Source organism: Elephas maximus, chromosome 4 (genome assembly GCF_024166365.1).
Source record: "Elephas maximus indicus isolate mEleMax1 chromosome 4, mEleMax1 primary haplotype, whole genome shotgun sequence".
In the NCBI taxonomy this organism is placed as follows: domain Eukaryota; kingdom Metazoa; phylum Chordata; class Mammalia; order Proboscidea; family Elephantidae; genus Elephas; species Elephas maximus.
Window position 1 is genome coordinate 26,634,506 of NC_064822.1, and position 14,384 is coordinate 26,648,889.

The following is a 14,384-nucleotide window of genomic DNA, read 5'->3' on the forward strand; positions in this document are numbered from 1 at the left end:
GACTAGACTTCACATAGAAATCTGTTACTACAACCTAACTTTTTCAGAGTTAAATACCACTTAACTCTTCTAATTACAGGCACCCTTTCAAACCATCCTAGAAAGCACAAACTCAAGTCAAAATTTATTTCTGACCAATATTTTTCTGGTATGTTAACTTCTTATAGGTCCAAAAAAGAAAATGATACTATTTTAAGAGTAAGATGGTACCAATTGTATTCCTTATCGAGTAGGCATCATAATAGTTACTTTAGTGACAGTCAAAGAGAAATGAACAATATGAAATCCTGAAGACTAGAGCAGTGAAGTAAAATGAAACCAAAACCTCTACCATCTGATACCAACTCACAGAGACCCTATATGACAGAGCACAACTGCCCCATAGGGTTTCCAAGGCTTTAATCTTTCCGGAAGCAGACTGCCACATCGTTCTCCCATGGAGCGGCTTGTGTGTTCAAGCCTGACATTTCAGTAGGCAGCCAAGTGCTTAACCACCGCACCACGAGGGCAGTAAAATACCAAACACTTTTAGGGATAGGACTATTGGGCTAGTCAAGTTTTTCTCTGCTAATTTTCTATGATGTTTGATAGTTGCTATAATACTGAACAGGACATGTTGGAAGTACTGTTACATCAAGGGACGGCCTACTAGTTTTATTTTGTAGTACTGGTATTACGTGGGAGAGTACAAGTAGGAAAACAAGTACGCAAGGGTAGTAGAATTTACAAATGTACACAATTACGGTGTTAATGTCTTGTAACAAAGAAGGTACTACATGCTTTGCAACGTGTTTTTTCTCATCTGAGAAAACCTTTATGTCAGTACTTTGTAATAATACTGCTTTGACTCTCTTTAATTGCCGCAGAGTATCCCATAGTATGGATGCATCGAAGTTTAACCATCTCCCTTTCAAAGAACATTTGGTTTGTTTCCAATTTTTCATAATGACAAATAAATGCTACAATGAGAATCCTTATGTCCATACTGCTTTAACTTTAACAGATTTCATTATGACTGACCTCCACACTAGCAGTACCAACTTACACACTCCCCACGACTACATTTCCCCACATTTAATCTTTGTTGCTAATCTTAAAGGTAAAAAATGATCTCATTTAATCTGGATTTTCAGTATGTACTCACCAGTTTTCATTTCTCTTCTAAAACTGCCTATATCCCTTGCTCCTTTTTATGCTGGACTGCCTTTTTGTACTGATTTGTATGAATTTTTAATGTATCCTTAATATAATCTACCCTCTCTTCTATTTCTAATAATCTTTTTACCATTTAGTCGGTCACCCTGCCCACTGTTCAAAATGCCATCTTTATTACAGATTAAATTCTTCCACTAATGCCTTCAGTTATTCAACAAATACCTGAATAACTCTATGGTCAGTCATTCTAATTTTTCATGAATATTAAAATAAAGACACTGGTCACATGTTGCCCACTATAGCCAATTACTGACATGTGTAATCTATAAAAGGATATTGCCTGAACATATACTTAACAGTCTTCAGGTTTATTCGAATTTCAATTAGTCTACAAGTACCATCAAAACACAAAAGCGAAGTTTATTCCAAGTGGCTGACTCACACGTCCTAGTCCTGAAGGGCTAATCCTGCTCCTCTCGGCTCCCCCAGACTGCAGAACCGGCATGTCATTACTGAGCAGTTCAGACATGCTAATCCCCTGCTAGCTAGAGCCTGCAGTCACTGAACAGGTCTGCTGCTGTGGCACTCTGTTTCCAAATTTATGTATTCTAATAAATTCTAACTATAAATTACCAAATGAGGAACTTACTGATTAGGCTTATTAATAAAAACTCTGCTGACTATCATCCATTTGGGCAAAGCCAACAAGGACCTACTTTTCCTGCCTATTTTGTCATTTCACAAAAATGGATGGCAGAGCTACAGTTTAGAATTATCACTGGGGTATACAGTCCCAAATGATAAAAAGGTTTTAGTTTTTTTTAGTGTGTAAGAGTTTCTCTATTAATTTGTTACATGGCTGTCCAATAATGTGATCTTACAACAGATGTTTCAGTGTTAGCGTAACTAACAAGTAGAGATCTAAAAGGAGATATCCGATCGTCCTGTTTTACCCCAACACCAGGATCATTCTCTGCAAAATCCAAAAGCTTCACAGCTTCTCCACACTTCTTTCTACCCCTCAAGCAAGGACAGTTTATCTTACGTGCTTTCCTCTAATGACACACTAGAATTAAATCTAAATTTACTGATGGTATCCCTTCATTAGATGTACAACACATACACACCCATCTTTTCCCCCAAACACAACTTTTTAAAAACCGCAACTAATGCGGGTCCTTCCTCAACCCTGAACACGCTAATTATCATTCTTTCAGTTATTCATCTACAACAAATATTTACTGACTGCCTGCTACATGCCAAGGCTTAGGGATACAGCAGTGGAATATACAGGGTAGACAAAGATCCTGCTCTTTATATAATTTAAGATAGCAGCCTACCCTTGATATCCTTAGATAGTTTAGCTATACCATCGGCACTTAAGACCAACATATCAACCTGATTTGAACTATCGATTCCTAATATAAATTCTTTAATTGTTAAGGGAAATCCAAACAAGAAAAAAAATCACTCTGCTGACGAGAAGAGTCAATAGAAAGGTAATTTAAACATGGCTATCTCCTTTGAGAAACAAAAAACTCAAATTAACTGATTATTCACAAATTTAGATGAACTGGAGAACAATCTGAAAAGCTGAAAATGGTTATATATTTAAGGAAATAAACTGTTTGCAATTCACATGCAAGAAGTACTCCCACAGATAGTAAAATTTTCCCTATTTAAGTAGGCAATTCCAAGGTAATCAAGTTTCTTCCCTGTAAGTTTAAAATGACCACATATAAAATCTTGTATATGTATATGATTACCAAATACGTGTCACAGAATGTAAACTTGAATTACCCCTAATCTGCCAGGAATTTTGAATTTTAGAGTCCAAATTAATAAAGATTTATTGGATCTTTCATTACATATGATATTGTGTAAAGAACATGGATTTTGGAGTAGAAGCTGCCTCTAACAATCACCATGTGTTTGAACTTAACAATTTTCGGGTTCCTCATATCTATAATAGAGATACCTTCCTCCATAGAGTTGTTTTAAGGATTAACCTAAAATGTACGTAAAATACTTGCACCAAGCCTGGTACATTATATTTTTAATTATGTTAAAGTTTGGCAGGACAGGTGCCTGAAGCATAAAGAAAGTATACAATGCAATAAAGCTTAATAACAAAGTCCAAGCAGAAGACAGTCTAACTGAAGAAACTAAAGTGCCAGAATAAATACATAAAAGTACAAAATGTTTGATAAATACAGATTTGGAGACCTTAACTGACAAAAACCAAGTTCATTAGGAAAAAAACCAAAACTGATCGCCATCAAGTCAATTCCAACTCACAGCGACCCTACTGGACAGAGCAGAACTGCTCCACACCGTTTCCAAGGCTAAAATCTTTCTGAAAGCACACTGTCACATCATTCTCCTGCACAGTGGCTGGTGGATTCCAACTGTCCACCTTACTGGTTAGCACCATGCCACCAGGGCTTCTGAGAACACAGTATATTCTAAAAAATGTAACCAGGTATGCAGCAGGTGAATTATAGAGAATGAAAGAGTGGAACAGTTGGAGATCAAGCTAGTGAAACAGACTATCAAGTACTTGTTATAATCTTACTAAACTATGGATTTTATTTCTGGATAGCGGAAAACCACTGAAAAGTTTTTAAGCAAGACAGTACCATAACGCAATCTAAATTTCATAATGATGCCACCATCAGTAGACAGACTAAGTAGGATGAAGAGTAATAATCAGAAGGTTATTTCAAGACAGATGACCCGAGTGTCCATTATGGCAGTGGCAGTAATATGACAAAGGATCTACATAAAAATGACATTTAGGAGACAGTTCAAAATTTATACATGGGTGGGAAGGAGCTGGGGGGCAAGAAAGTCAAAGAACAAAAAAAAGTTGATGAGAAATTTCAAAATCAGAGAACTCTGGTTGAGTGGATAGTGCTGTTACTTACTGAAAGCCTAAAAATAAAAGATAGGAAACAGAGCAATTTGGACACATCATATCTAAAGAGATATAGCAAATAAAAAGAGGTTTAAAAAAAACAAAACCCAGGCTGTCGAGTTGATTCTGACTCCAAGCGACCCTATGGCGGACAGAGTAGAACTGCCCCCACACGGTTTCCAACGAGCAGCTAGCTGGTGGATTCGAACTGCCCATCTTTTGGTTAGCAGTCAAGCTCTTAACCACTGTGCCACCCAGAAGAAAACCCAGTGCTGCTGAGTCGATTCCGACTCACAGCGACCCTACAGGGCTCCACAAAGAGCTTATGTAAGGTAAATATATGGGTTTAAGCTGATTTGGGCGTCATGGTAGTTCCAAGAATGGCTGCCCAAGGGGGCGGGGGGAGGAAACAAGGCTGAATGATACTGATATTTAAGTGTCAGGAAGAGAAGAACCAAGAAATTGGAGAAGATTATCACAGAGGAGTCTCTGTGTGGCGCAAAATGGTTAACGCACTAAGCTGCTAACCAAAAGGTTGGCAGTTCGTGTCCACTCAGAGGTGTCTCAGAAGAAAGGCCTGGTGATCCACTTCTTAAAAATAAAAAAAAAAAAAAGCAGCCATTAAAATCCCTATGAAGTCCTTTTCAAAATTACCTACATGAGACCCAGTGGTTAACAATCATTTTAAAAACAAAGGTGAGAATGTAAGGGAGCAGTGAAGCTACAATAATGGAATCAGAACAGAAATCATGAGATTAAAGCATCCTAGGCACTGATAATTTGTGGTGCCCCATGATGTAAAAAAGTTCTTCTTAAATTCGACTGTTAAATATTAGCAATTGAATGCAGAAGTGGCATATACCATTTTAGTGGAATGAGATGAACTGGATTACAAATTTTTTGGTGGGTGAATGCAGCAAGAGCTAGACTCGACAGCCCACCCCCACCTCTTGTTTATTAGAAATAGTATACTTCCAAGAGACCTGCTGAGATAAGGAGTTTCAACTAAACCAGAGGGTACCGTGGAAGACAGGTATCAACGAAGGCATTAAAGCGGGAGCGGCCTCAAAAGCTTAAATGACCTTTCCCATGGGCACCCTCATGACCTTGCCCAAACATTTTTTCTGGCCAGCACATTCTCAACACACTGGAGCTGGTATCAATTTCATTTAGGGCCCCACCAGTTTCCTTCCACTGCAGCACTCGATTTTCCTTCGTATCTTCATGTCTTTGCTTTGGACAACTGGTGCTCCTATTTTGTTGATGCCCTAAGCATGTGCTTACCTTGCTTACTGGATATGTCCCTGATGAGAATCTTCACACACTGTGAAGAATGTAACCAATGTCACCGAACAATTTGCGTAGAAACTGTTGAATGAGAACCCAAACTACTCTGTAAACCTTCACTGAAAACACAATACTTTTTTAAGAAACAAAACAAAAAAAAAACAACCCTATGGAGTAAAATTCTACTTGACACACATAGGGTTGCCATGAGCTGGCTCGATGGCAACTGGTTTTAGTATTACAAGAGCCAGAAGAGAGTTTCAGAAAGTGTTAAATGAACAAGAGGTGAAATGGGATAAAGACCATGGGATTTTAAAATAAATTTTTCTGTGACCAAATATTCAAATAAAATTCTAAAAGCTGGAACAGCTGGAACATCCTTTAGAAAGTAGTACCATGTTAACAACACTGCATTAATTGAAACTTAATTACCTTTCTAAATTTAATTCTGCATCAAGGAAAATCTGAGATATACATGTGGATTTTGGTATAAACCATCTTAAAGGAATTGACACCATTTGGAACAACCACAAGTCTATTTAATACATTACGTACTACATGATAAAAGTATACTGTTTAGTTATACATAATGCAACCTGCTATAGTACAAGGAAAATTGAAATAGGATGTATAGAAAGAAAGAGAAAACCAGAAGCAAAATGAAGCCAATTATTTGGAACTGTATTCAACAAATTAAATCAGTGTGAAATAATGGATCAAGTAAGCAATTACAGACGTTAAGCATCATGAGATTCATGTAGCATTTCCTCAATCCACAGGACACTGAAAAGCTCCTCAGCACTTACTCATGGTCTCCTTGGTCCACACATGATAATTTGTTTACTTACTGCCTTTTAATTTCCTCTTCAAACATAAAATGAAGCCTGTTTGGCACTGTGAGTCTATGCATATATATCGTTAACCTGCTATGTTATGTGTCATCTCCCAAGTACCTGTTAAGTGTTACAATTTTTCTCTAACCTTTCTGAACATGCTATTTTATGGTTATAAACACTGAGTTGGATAAGCACAATTTGGGTTGCAATGCCTAACTTCTACTCTTCAAGCTTAAGTTCTTATTCAGACATTAACACTCCTCAGAGCTAGAGAGAAGCCTGAGCCTTTTACCAGGACTTAGTTTTCAAATTCACAAGTTGAAACCAATTAGCTGCATGTTATGTAGAAATCACAGATTTCAAAATGTCTCTATTCAATAAAGAGAAAACAGACAATTTCTAAACTAAACCATCAAGACAATTATCACAAAAACAGAAGGTTATTTTACACAAACATGAAGGGACCATCATTTGACTGTGACAAGTTATTTAAACCACTGTTAACTGTTATAATCTAAGCATTTGACTTCAAAGTGTCAAAAAACAAAAACAAAAATTTCTGAATCTCAATAATTACAAATTGAAAGGAAAAGCTAAATATGGCTAGCTTTAGGCCTAAATCTGTACAGTAACATTCTAAAATACTTTTAAAAAATTTTAAATTTAAGAGACTTACTTAAGCTAAAAGAAATAATGTAATATAATCAGAAACTCTAGTTCAACGTGCAGCATCTAGTAATAATGGCATACCTTTTCTTTCTGTTTTCTGTGCAGGGACAGAAGATGTGGGTGTAGGCAGTTTTGATAAAGTAGATGCTCCATTAGCATCAAATGATTTCTTTGGCTGGTGATCAGACTGTAGCGTAAATGGACTAGAAGGAACAGTGCTTGGGGCAGCAGTTGGATGAACCACTGGTTTGATGGGGTGCTGTACTGGCGTAGAACTACTGTGAGTCTCTGCTCTTGGCAGTCTGTAGTCTCTGTCATTGTGTCTGCTTGTTTGAGACAAAATATTCTGTGGGAGCAAACTACTGGCATCACTGGAATGCTTGTCTTCCACTTTAGTTCACAGTTCGTAAAAAGAGATGTTGGAGTGACGGAAGGGGGAAGAAAAAAGATTACGTTAGAATTCTGTCTTTAACAACAGCTAATGTAGCAACATACTTGTAATTAGATATCTTTTTATAAAACTGCAAGCTCAGTTAGCGTCTGCAGTTATACCACTAGCATATAAATATCCAAATACTGGAAGAGGCATTTTAGCTCAATTATAAATATTAAATATATACTCAGATTTCACTGGGCTTTCAAATGGGAGCTAGTTTTTTTGGATTCTTTAGAATCACACCTGAGTTCAAACAAAAATATATATATATTTTTAAATCAATATATGGAATAACATTTTATTCAAAAAAAAATTTAAATATTTTAAAAACAAAAAAAGTAAATGGTCCATCCTTTTAAAATCTGGGCCACGGGTTCTGATAAATGACTGAATTAGCCACAGTGGTTCAACTGCAAAGGAGTATCTGTTTTACTAACCTGATTTTTCTGGATACTAAGGTAGATAATTAGTGGGCTCTGAAGTGGTTTATGCCAAGGATTAAATGACCTCATTTGAGGCTGGATGAATTTATGATGAACTGTGCGTTTAATAAGTAAGTCAATTCACATTTTCTTTAATAATGCAAACAAACACCAGAGTTTGTTATAAGATCTTGATACAAAATGTTATCTGAAATTGAAGTTCTATATTCACAGTATCGTCATAAAAAAATCTACTTGCTATCCTTTTCTAACTTAAAGCCACAAAGATATTAACTCAGAAATAAGTACTAAAAACCACTTAAGCTCTATCATAAGCACTACGCTTCTGTAAAAGGGCAAAAAAAAAAAAAAAAACCCAATCACACATTAACAGATTCTGTATTTACAAAAAATTTCTAGCCTAAGCTACAACACAGTTCAATCAGTAATGAAATAATTAAAATATCTCTCCAAGTAGATAAACACCTTTGTACTAAAAAATATGGTATGTAATGATAGTATGAGAAACCCGGGTGGCGCACTGGTTAAGTGCTACAGCTGCTAACCAAGAGGTCAGCAGTTTGAATCTGAAAGGCGCTCCCTGGAAACTCTATGGGGCACTTCTACTCTGCTCTATAGGGTCGCTATGAGTCGGAATCGACTTGATGGCAATGGGTTTGGTTTGGTTTGGTTTTAATGGTCGTATTACCAAAGGATGCTCTCTCTGTTGAATACAGTATTGTTTTTACCAAATTCATGGCTCCTCCAGTTCTAGAGACCATGATAGCACCAACAAGGAAATATACTCAAACTACAAGTCAGTTTTAAGTTTTCAGTATCCAACTACCACACGCCTATGCTATACCAAAACAAGGTACTGGAGTATTGCTAACAAACTTCCATACATATGAAAACACAAGGTCTTTTGATTTAGTAATGATTTAAAAGTAAAATTTAGTATTAGTAATTACATATTCACTACATTATCAGAAAAATAAAAAATAAACAAAATGAATGCAAGAATGCTGAGCTATTACAGTATTTGTTGTTGCATTATTAGTCAATAAGCTATAAATCTGCACGCACGTGTAGCTTTCTCAGTTTTATTCTAGGTTTCTTCCTGCAAAAAATGTTACAACAACAGAAACCTTTAGGAACAGATATAACAAGAATAATCCACATCCAATGCCCACCAGTCATTCTGTCACCTGACTGCCTGACAAAGACAATCCCCTTCTAGTTCTGTCTGGCTACAGTTAGAGAGAATACAGTATCAAGGAGCTGTATTTAGATGAAAATGAAAGAATTCATAACATGTATAAGTTTAAAAAAAAGCAAAATGGTGAGAACTGGGGAAGCTTTAGCTGCACCAGCTTACAATTCTAGACAGAACACAGTCACGGAGGTGGCTTTCGAGTGGGGCTGTTATGTGCCAGTCCTCAGGGGGTGCTCTGCCATGTCTGGAGACACTTCTGTTGTCATGACTGGGGAGAGGGACGCGCACGACTGGCATCTAGTGCAGAGAGGCAGAGGCGGTGCTCAATATCCTTCAGTCTATAAGACAGTCTCCCGCAAGAAACAATTATCAGGTCCAGAATCTCATTCATGCCACTGGTGAGAAACCCCATTAAGGTTTCTCTAACCATAGACTACTCCTCACCCGAGGAGAGATTAGAGATGATAAAAATAATCTAGTAGAGGCAGTATCAAATAAAAAAATTTATCCATACAATTTTAAATATCCAATTATAGATACCATTACCATTGCTTAAAAATCTCAATACTACACTGCAAGAAGAAAACTCACTAACATTTTTCTACCTCTTTATCTCTTTACATGTAAAATCTTCCTAGTCCCGCCCCCCCCCTTTTATTGGCAGTTTGGAACTACAAGCTTTAAGCCTTACACTACATCAATACCAATGTACTGAATACGTGGGAAAACTCTGCCAACATTTTTGGGTGGACAGTTAAAACACTCAGATGGCTTACTGATTTTATGAGTACCACACCAAATGTAGCTTAGCTGACACATACATACATAGATAAAACAAAGTCAGCAAGGCTTAGTCCCTTTCGGACATTACTTAAAACACCCAACCTTCCCCCAAAAGGTGTAATATATGACTACATTTCAATACAAACACACAAATGCACTGATTCATCATTTGCACATCCAGGAATTTATTTTGAGAAAATCATCAAGTTTAAGTGGGGAAAGGTGTGAACCACAGCACTGTTTATAGGAGGAAGACTGGAAATCACCCAAGTATTCGTGGATAGGGAATTGTTTTTAAACAATGGCACATTCTAAACGACGGAATACTGAGGTCAATTAGACAAACTGACATGGAAATACAGCCCTGAAATACTGATCAAAAAGCAGGCTAGAAGCAGTAATATATAATCTTAGTTTTTAGCATAAAATACATGCACATTATTTCTAGATACATTTATATACATACGGAAACAAGTATATAACCCCAAAACATTCCTGAGTCATGGGATTAAAAAATCTTCACTCTCTTTAGTTTTGTTAATAATGAACATGCCTTACTTTTAACATCTTGGAAAAAACTTCCATTTTTGAAAGAAAAAATGCAAACAGATAATTAAAAAACACATGACTCTTGACTTTATTTCCTTTATTAAGAAGACAAAAATAGTATTTTCACTTCCCATAAATTTTTCTATCATATCTCTAATCCCTCCCTTCATTTACTCTACCCGACATGAGAAGTAATTTAAATGACTGGTTATTTTGGAAAAAGTAAAGCAGACCTGCTCAGCTCTGCTTTTTCTTCTTCGGGAGCCCCTATTCGGAGATGCCTAGCCCAATCCCAAACCAGTGCTACCTAATTCTGGGGTCTAGTCTAGCAGGCCCACAGGTTCTTTAACAATGTTGCATTCGCCAACTCGTCTTTATTTACTAAAAAAGGGTACTATTTTAGTCTCCATTTGCCACTCCTCTCAAATACCCCCAATTTATGCAAGAGGCTCACAAGCTGAGTACCATTTTCCTCAAAAGACAACCTCTGTCTTATTTTTAATTGTTTGCCAAAAAGTCAATTACTTAAAATATTAAATTAAATGGGTATTAGAGTCCAGGTCCTCTGCCTCAAAATACAGTGTTCTTAACTTTACAACTCCAACACTTTAAATCATTTTCCTAAGAATTACTTCGAATTTCAGCAGTAGTTTTTTAAAAAACTAAGTGTTCCAAAAAACATATTTTAAACATTCAGGCTTGCAGAACTGTTACTATTTGTTTCAGTTTAAAATAATTTTTTTTTAAATCAAATTAAAGAATCAACATCCCTTACAATGATCAGTGTCAAATACACTCCTCATTTTTTTTTTTTTTGAAGTTCCAGAAGGATTCGAAGCATTAAAATTAAGAATTATGAACACATCTTAAAATTCTTTCAAAATGTACTAAAGAACCCATGAACTCTTACATAGCATTTAGTTTTTATTCAGGGCAAGGGAAGCCACCAGGAATAGAGGATGTTTAAATTAAAAACCAAATGTGTATTACCCAAGCTCTCCCAGGTGGGCAAAATTTGATCTCAAAAGAACATTAAAGTGTGCCCACGGTTTGAGCTGTAAATGAAGACCAACTTGGAACAACACCAGTAGGTATTTTACTAATTTTGAGGAAATTCAGTATGGAGAAGATGCTGCATTCTTCCATGACAGTGGTAAAATCAGTTTCCAAATACAAGGATAAACGAGTTCCTGCCTAATAACAGAAAACCCCAATTGGTACTCTCATGTCATTGTGTTATGGCTAGGGTTCAACTGCTAGACTGAAACCCAGTGAGTCTTGGAAAGGATTTCAGTTCTAGTTTAACAGGATACAATTCAAGAAAAGATGATCCTGTTTAAAAAAGTCAATCCAATACATGCAATTTATTTTATTTGTTTACCAATTTGACAACATTACATTTAATATAGGTAGTGATACATACCTGTACAATTCCACTGTGTGCCCTTCTTTCCTTTTCAGGAAACAAAATGGCAGAGAGGCTAGGGGAGTGATCCAATGTTAAAAGAAACCCTGTATGGTTGTATTAATTTCATAGTCTACATATGTAGGTGGCTATGCATATAGATTTATAAAGTAAATTAATTATAAGGCTGAATCAAACATTATATTGTTTCAAAGAAAAAAATTAATACTTACTTCCACCGGCAAACCCACTGGTGGCTGTTGCTTGCATCACCTCTCTTCTGTAATCCCTATCTTTTGGGAAGCTATTAACTGCCATCTTGTTTGCTTCTTTTTGTCTCTGTTCTCTGAAATTAAAAAATAAATGAACCCATAAATATCATATCAATAATATGAGTCTCCATATGGCACTTCTGGCCAAATGCTCACTGAAATGGTTTATGGCAAATAAAAGAATGGAACAAGGCCACAATATAGTTTAAATGATGTGGGGAAACGGGGTGTAGCAAACAGAATGCTAATGTTTATCACTGATGGCAAAATTATACCAATTATTTATACCACTAACAGCCCAACAAAAAGGCTGCAATATTAATTCTACATATATAAAGAAAACACCTTATTATTGCCCCATAAAAATTATAAGGACTCCTATGAAGAATTTTAAGGAAGGTTCATCTATGCAAATTAACAATATGTATTTTTTATTTACAAGGCCCATGCAGACAGCTGCTTATCAGTCCTAGATTTTATTAAAAAAAGCTGTGGAAATCAAATGATGGATTAGCCACTACAGTTAAAAAGGGGAATAAGGGATGTCACTACAGAGAACCTAAAACGAGAACTTTAATGCCATAAGACGTTAAACCGTAGAATCAAGAAATGAGAAATACTATTTTAGATTAAGAGCAAATACCTTTCAAGCCACTCTTTTGGTTTTTCCCATTGTGAAACTTCTGTTCGACAATTGTAGTAGTACTTTTTCCCAGAAGAGCTAATATGCTCAGACCAGTCATCTGCAGAATCATAAGGCTTAAAAATACATTTTTAAAAATTAGAAAAGGTTAACACTATTTAACCTTGATAATGAAATATCCAAGAATGTCAATGGTTTTCAAAGCATCATATGGGAAAAGAATGTAATTATCTACATATATATTTTAGAAAGCTTTACTCTGAGGAGAACCTTCAAAGATAATAGAAAAAATCTAAAAAAAGTTTAAAATTAAACAGATTAATAAATATCAGCTCTGTTACATACAGGAAGCAAAACGTAAAATGAACACTGCCCTGACTTTATAAAGCATTATTAAAAGCTCCTGATTATCATAATTTTAATTGCTGAAATCTAGTGGGTTTTTTTTTTTAGTGGTGGTGGTGGTGGGGGGAGACACTCTCAACTTAGTTCTTATTTTATGCCGTAAGATTACATTGGTTCTACAATCTTTAAGGCACAACTGAGAACAACCTGCCTGCATTTACTGTTACTTAGTAAAGAAAGGCACCAAAAAACTAAAATGTATAAAGAATTTTTATGTAACATTATTTCTCTTACAATATTTTTTAAAGAAAAAATTGTCTAAAAATCCAGGGAAAGGAATAGTGAAATGTAGTAACATTTCATTTTCTTAAAATGTCAACTGTGAAATATGAAAAATAACATGTCAAATATGGATAAAGATATTAACTACTTAAGGTAATATTTTTCTTGTATTTTTTCTCATCAAAAACACAAGGCTAATTGAATCAATTTGCTTCACCTTCCAAATCTATGAGATTAGTCAAGCATTAACTAGAACCCTGCTTCATACAATATGGCATCAGCATCATCACTCATTTTCCAATAACTAAAACTGGTCTTTCAAAAATTCTCAGATACTTTTATAGGCACTGTAAAATTACAATGAATTTAGAAAAATCTAAAATGCTCAGTTGGAATTGATTTTAAAAAGTGAAAAGTTTAAGTGCCTGCACTGACCCTAGGAATTTTGACAGAATCTCAAGTATTCTTCTAGTTGGATTGCTTAAATATTTTTTCAAAGGAGCTTTGAGATTAAAATTAAATAATGTTACACCCTGGCAGCCTGTCCTTCTGGGTTCACTGCAGCTCTATGTAGAGTGACATTACTTTACAGCTTGAGGGAAGGAAGGCTTACTCCTTTCCCCTACTTCCCTGCCTTAATTTTACCAATCAGGAAACAACGTGAGAGAACTTAAGAGCTGTCCACTGATCACAAAATTAGTGGTAGAAAAAGGACCAAAACTCAAGTTTCCTGATGCCCATTATTTCCACTAAATCAATACCAATTCTGGAAATGCTCTAATAATTTTGAGGGTGGTTGGGAGATATATTCCATACTCTACCATATGCTCTTAGGTTTATGTCTCAAAATAATGAGGGTATCAGAATCAGCCCTTTGCCTCCAAACTCTAAAAGCAGTGATGAGTCAATTTTCAGACCCTGGCTTCCCAAAGAAGGCTTCACTCAAGCTGCAGGAACACAACTGCAGAAGGCCAAATTCACAAAGTTCTTCTCTACCATCCACCCCTTCTCTATACCACCATGTTACTACGCAAACTGAGCTCTGGTTTGCCTAGAAAGTGGTTATATGGGATTCCTAGTTTGTTCTGAGAGTGAGAATGAGATTTAAGGCTAGTGGGCAGAGGACACTGAAGTAGATCAGTGTGGTCTAGACCAGCGCTTTTCAAA

General features: G+C 36.0%; 1 protein-coding gene across 6 annotated transcripts in view; it reads right to left on the reverse strand.

The window, feature by feature from the left end:
* Positions 1 to 14,384, reverse strand: part of WAC (WW domain containing adaptor with coiled-coil) — a 101,720-nt gene that overhangs the window by 20,082 nt on the left and 67,254 nt on the right. For 4 of the 6 annotated variants that reach the window (XM_049881733.1, XM_049881736.1, XM_049881732.1 and 1 more), the window contains exons 5-7: positions 12,591 to 12,706; positions 11,909 to 12,021; positions 6,946 to 7,254 (exon numbers count right to left, since the gene is read on the reverse strand). In XM_049881733.1, coding sequence (XP_049737690.1) covers positions 6,946 to 7,254; positions 11,909 to 12,021; positions 12,591 to 12,706 — 538 coding nt within the window. The remainder of the gene's footprint in view (positions 1 to 6,945; positions 7,255 to 11,908; positions 12,022 to 12,590; positions 12,707 to 14,384) is intronic. The other 2 variants (XM_049881737.1, XM_049881738.1) reach the window with 1 other exon arrangement.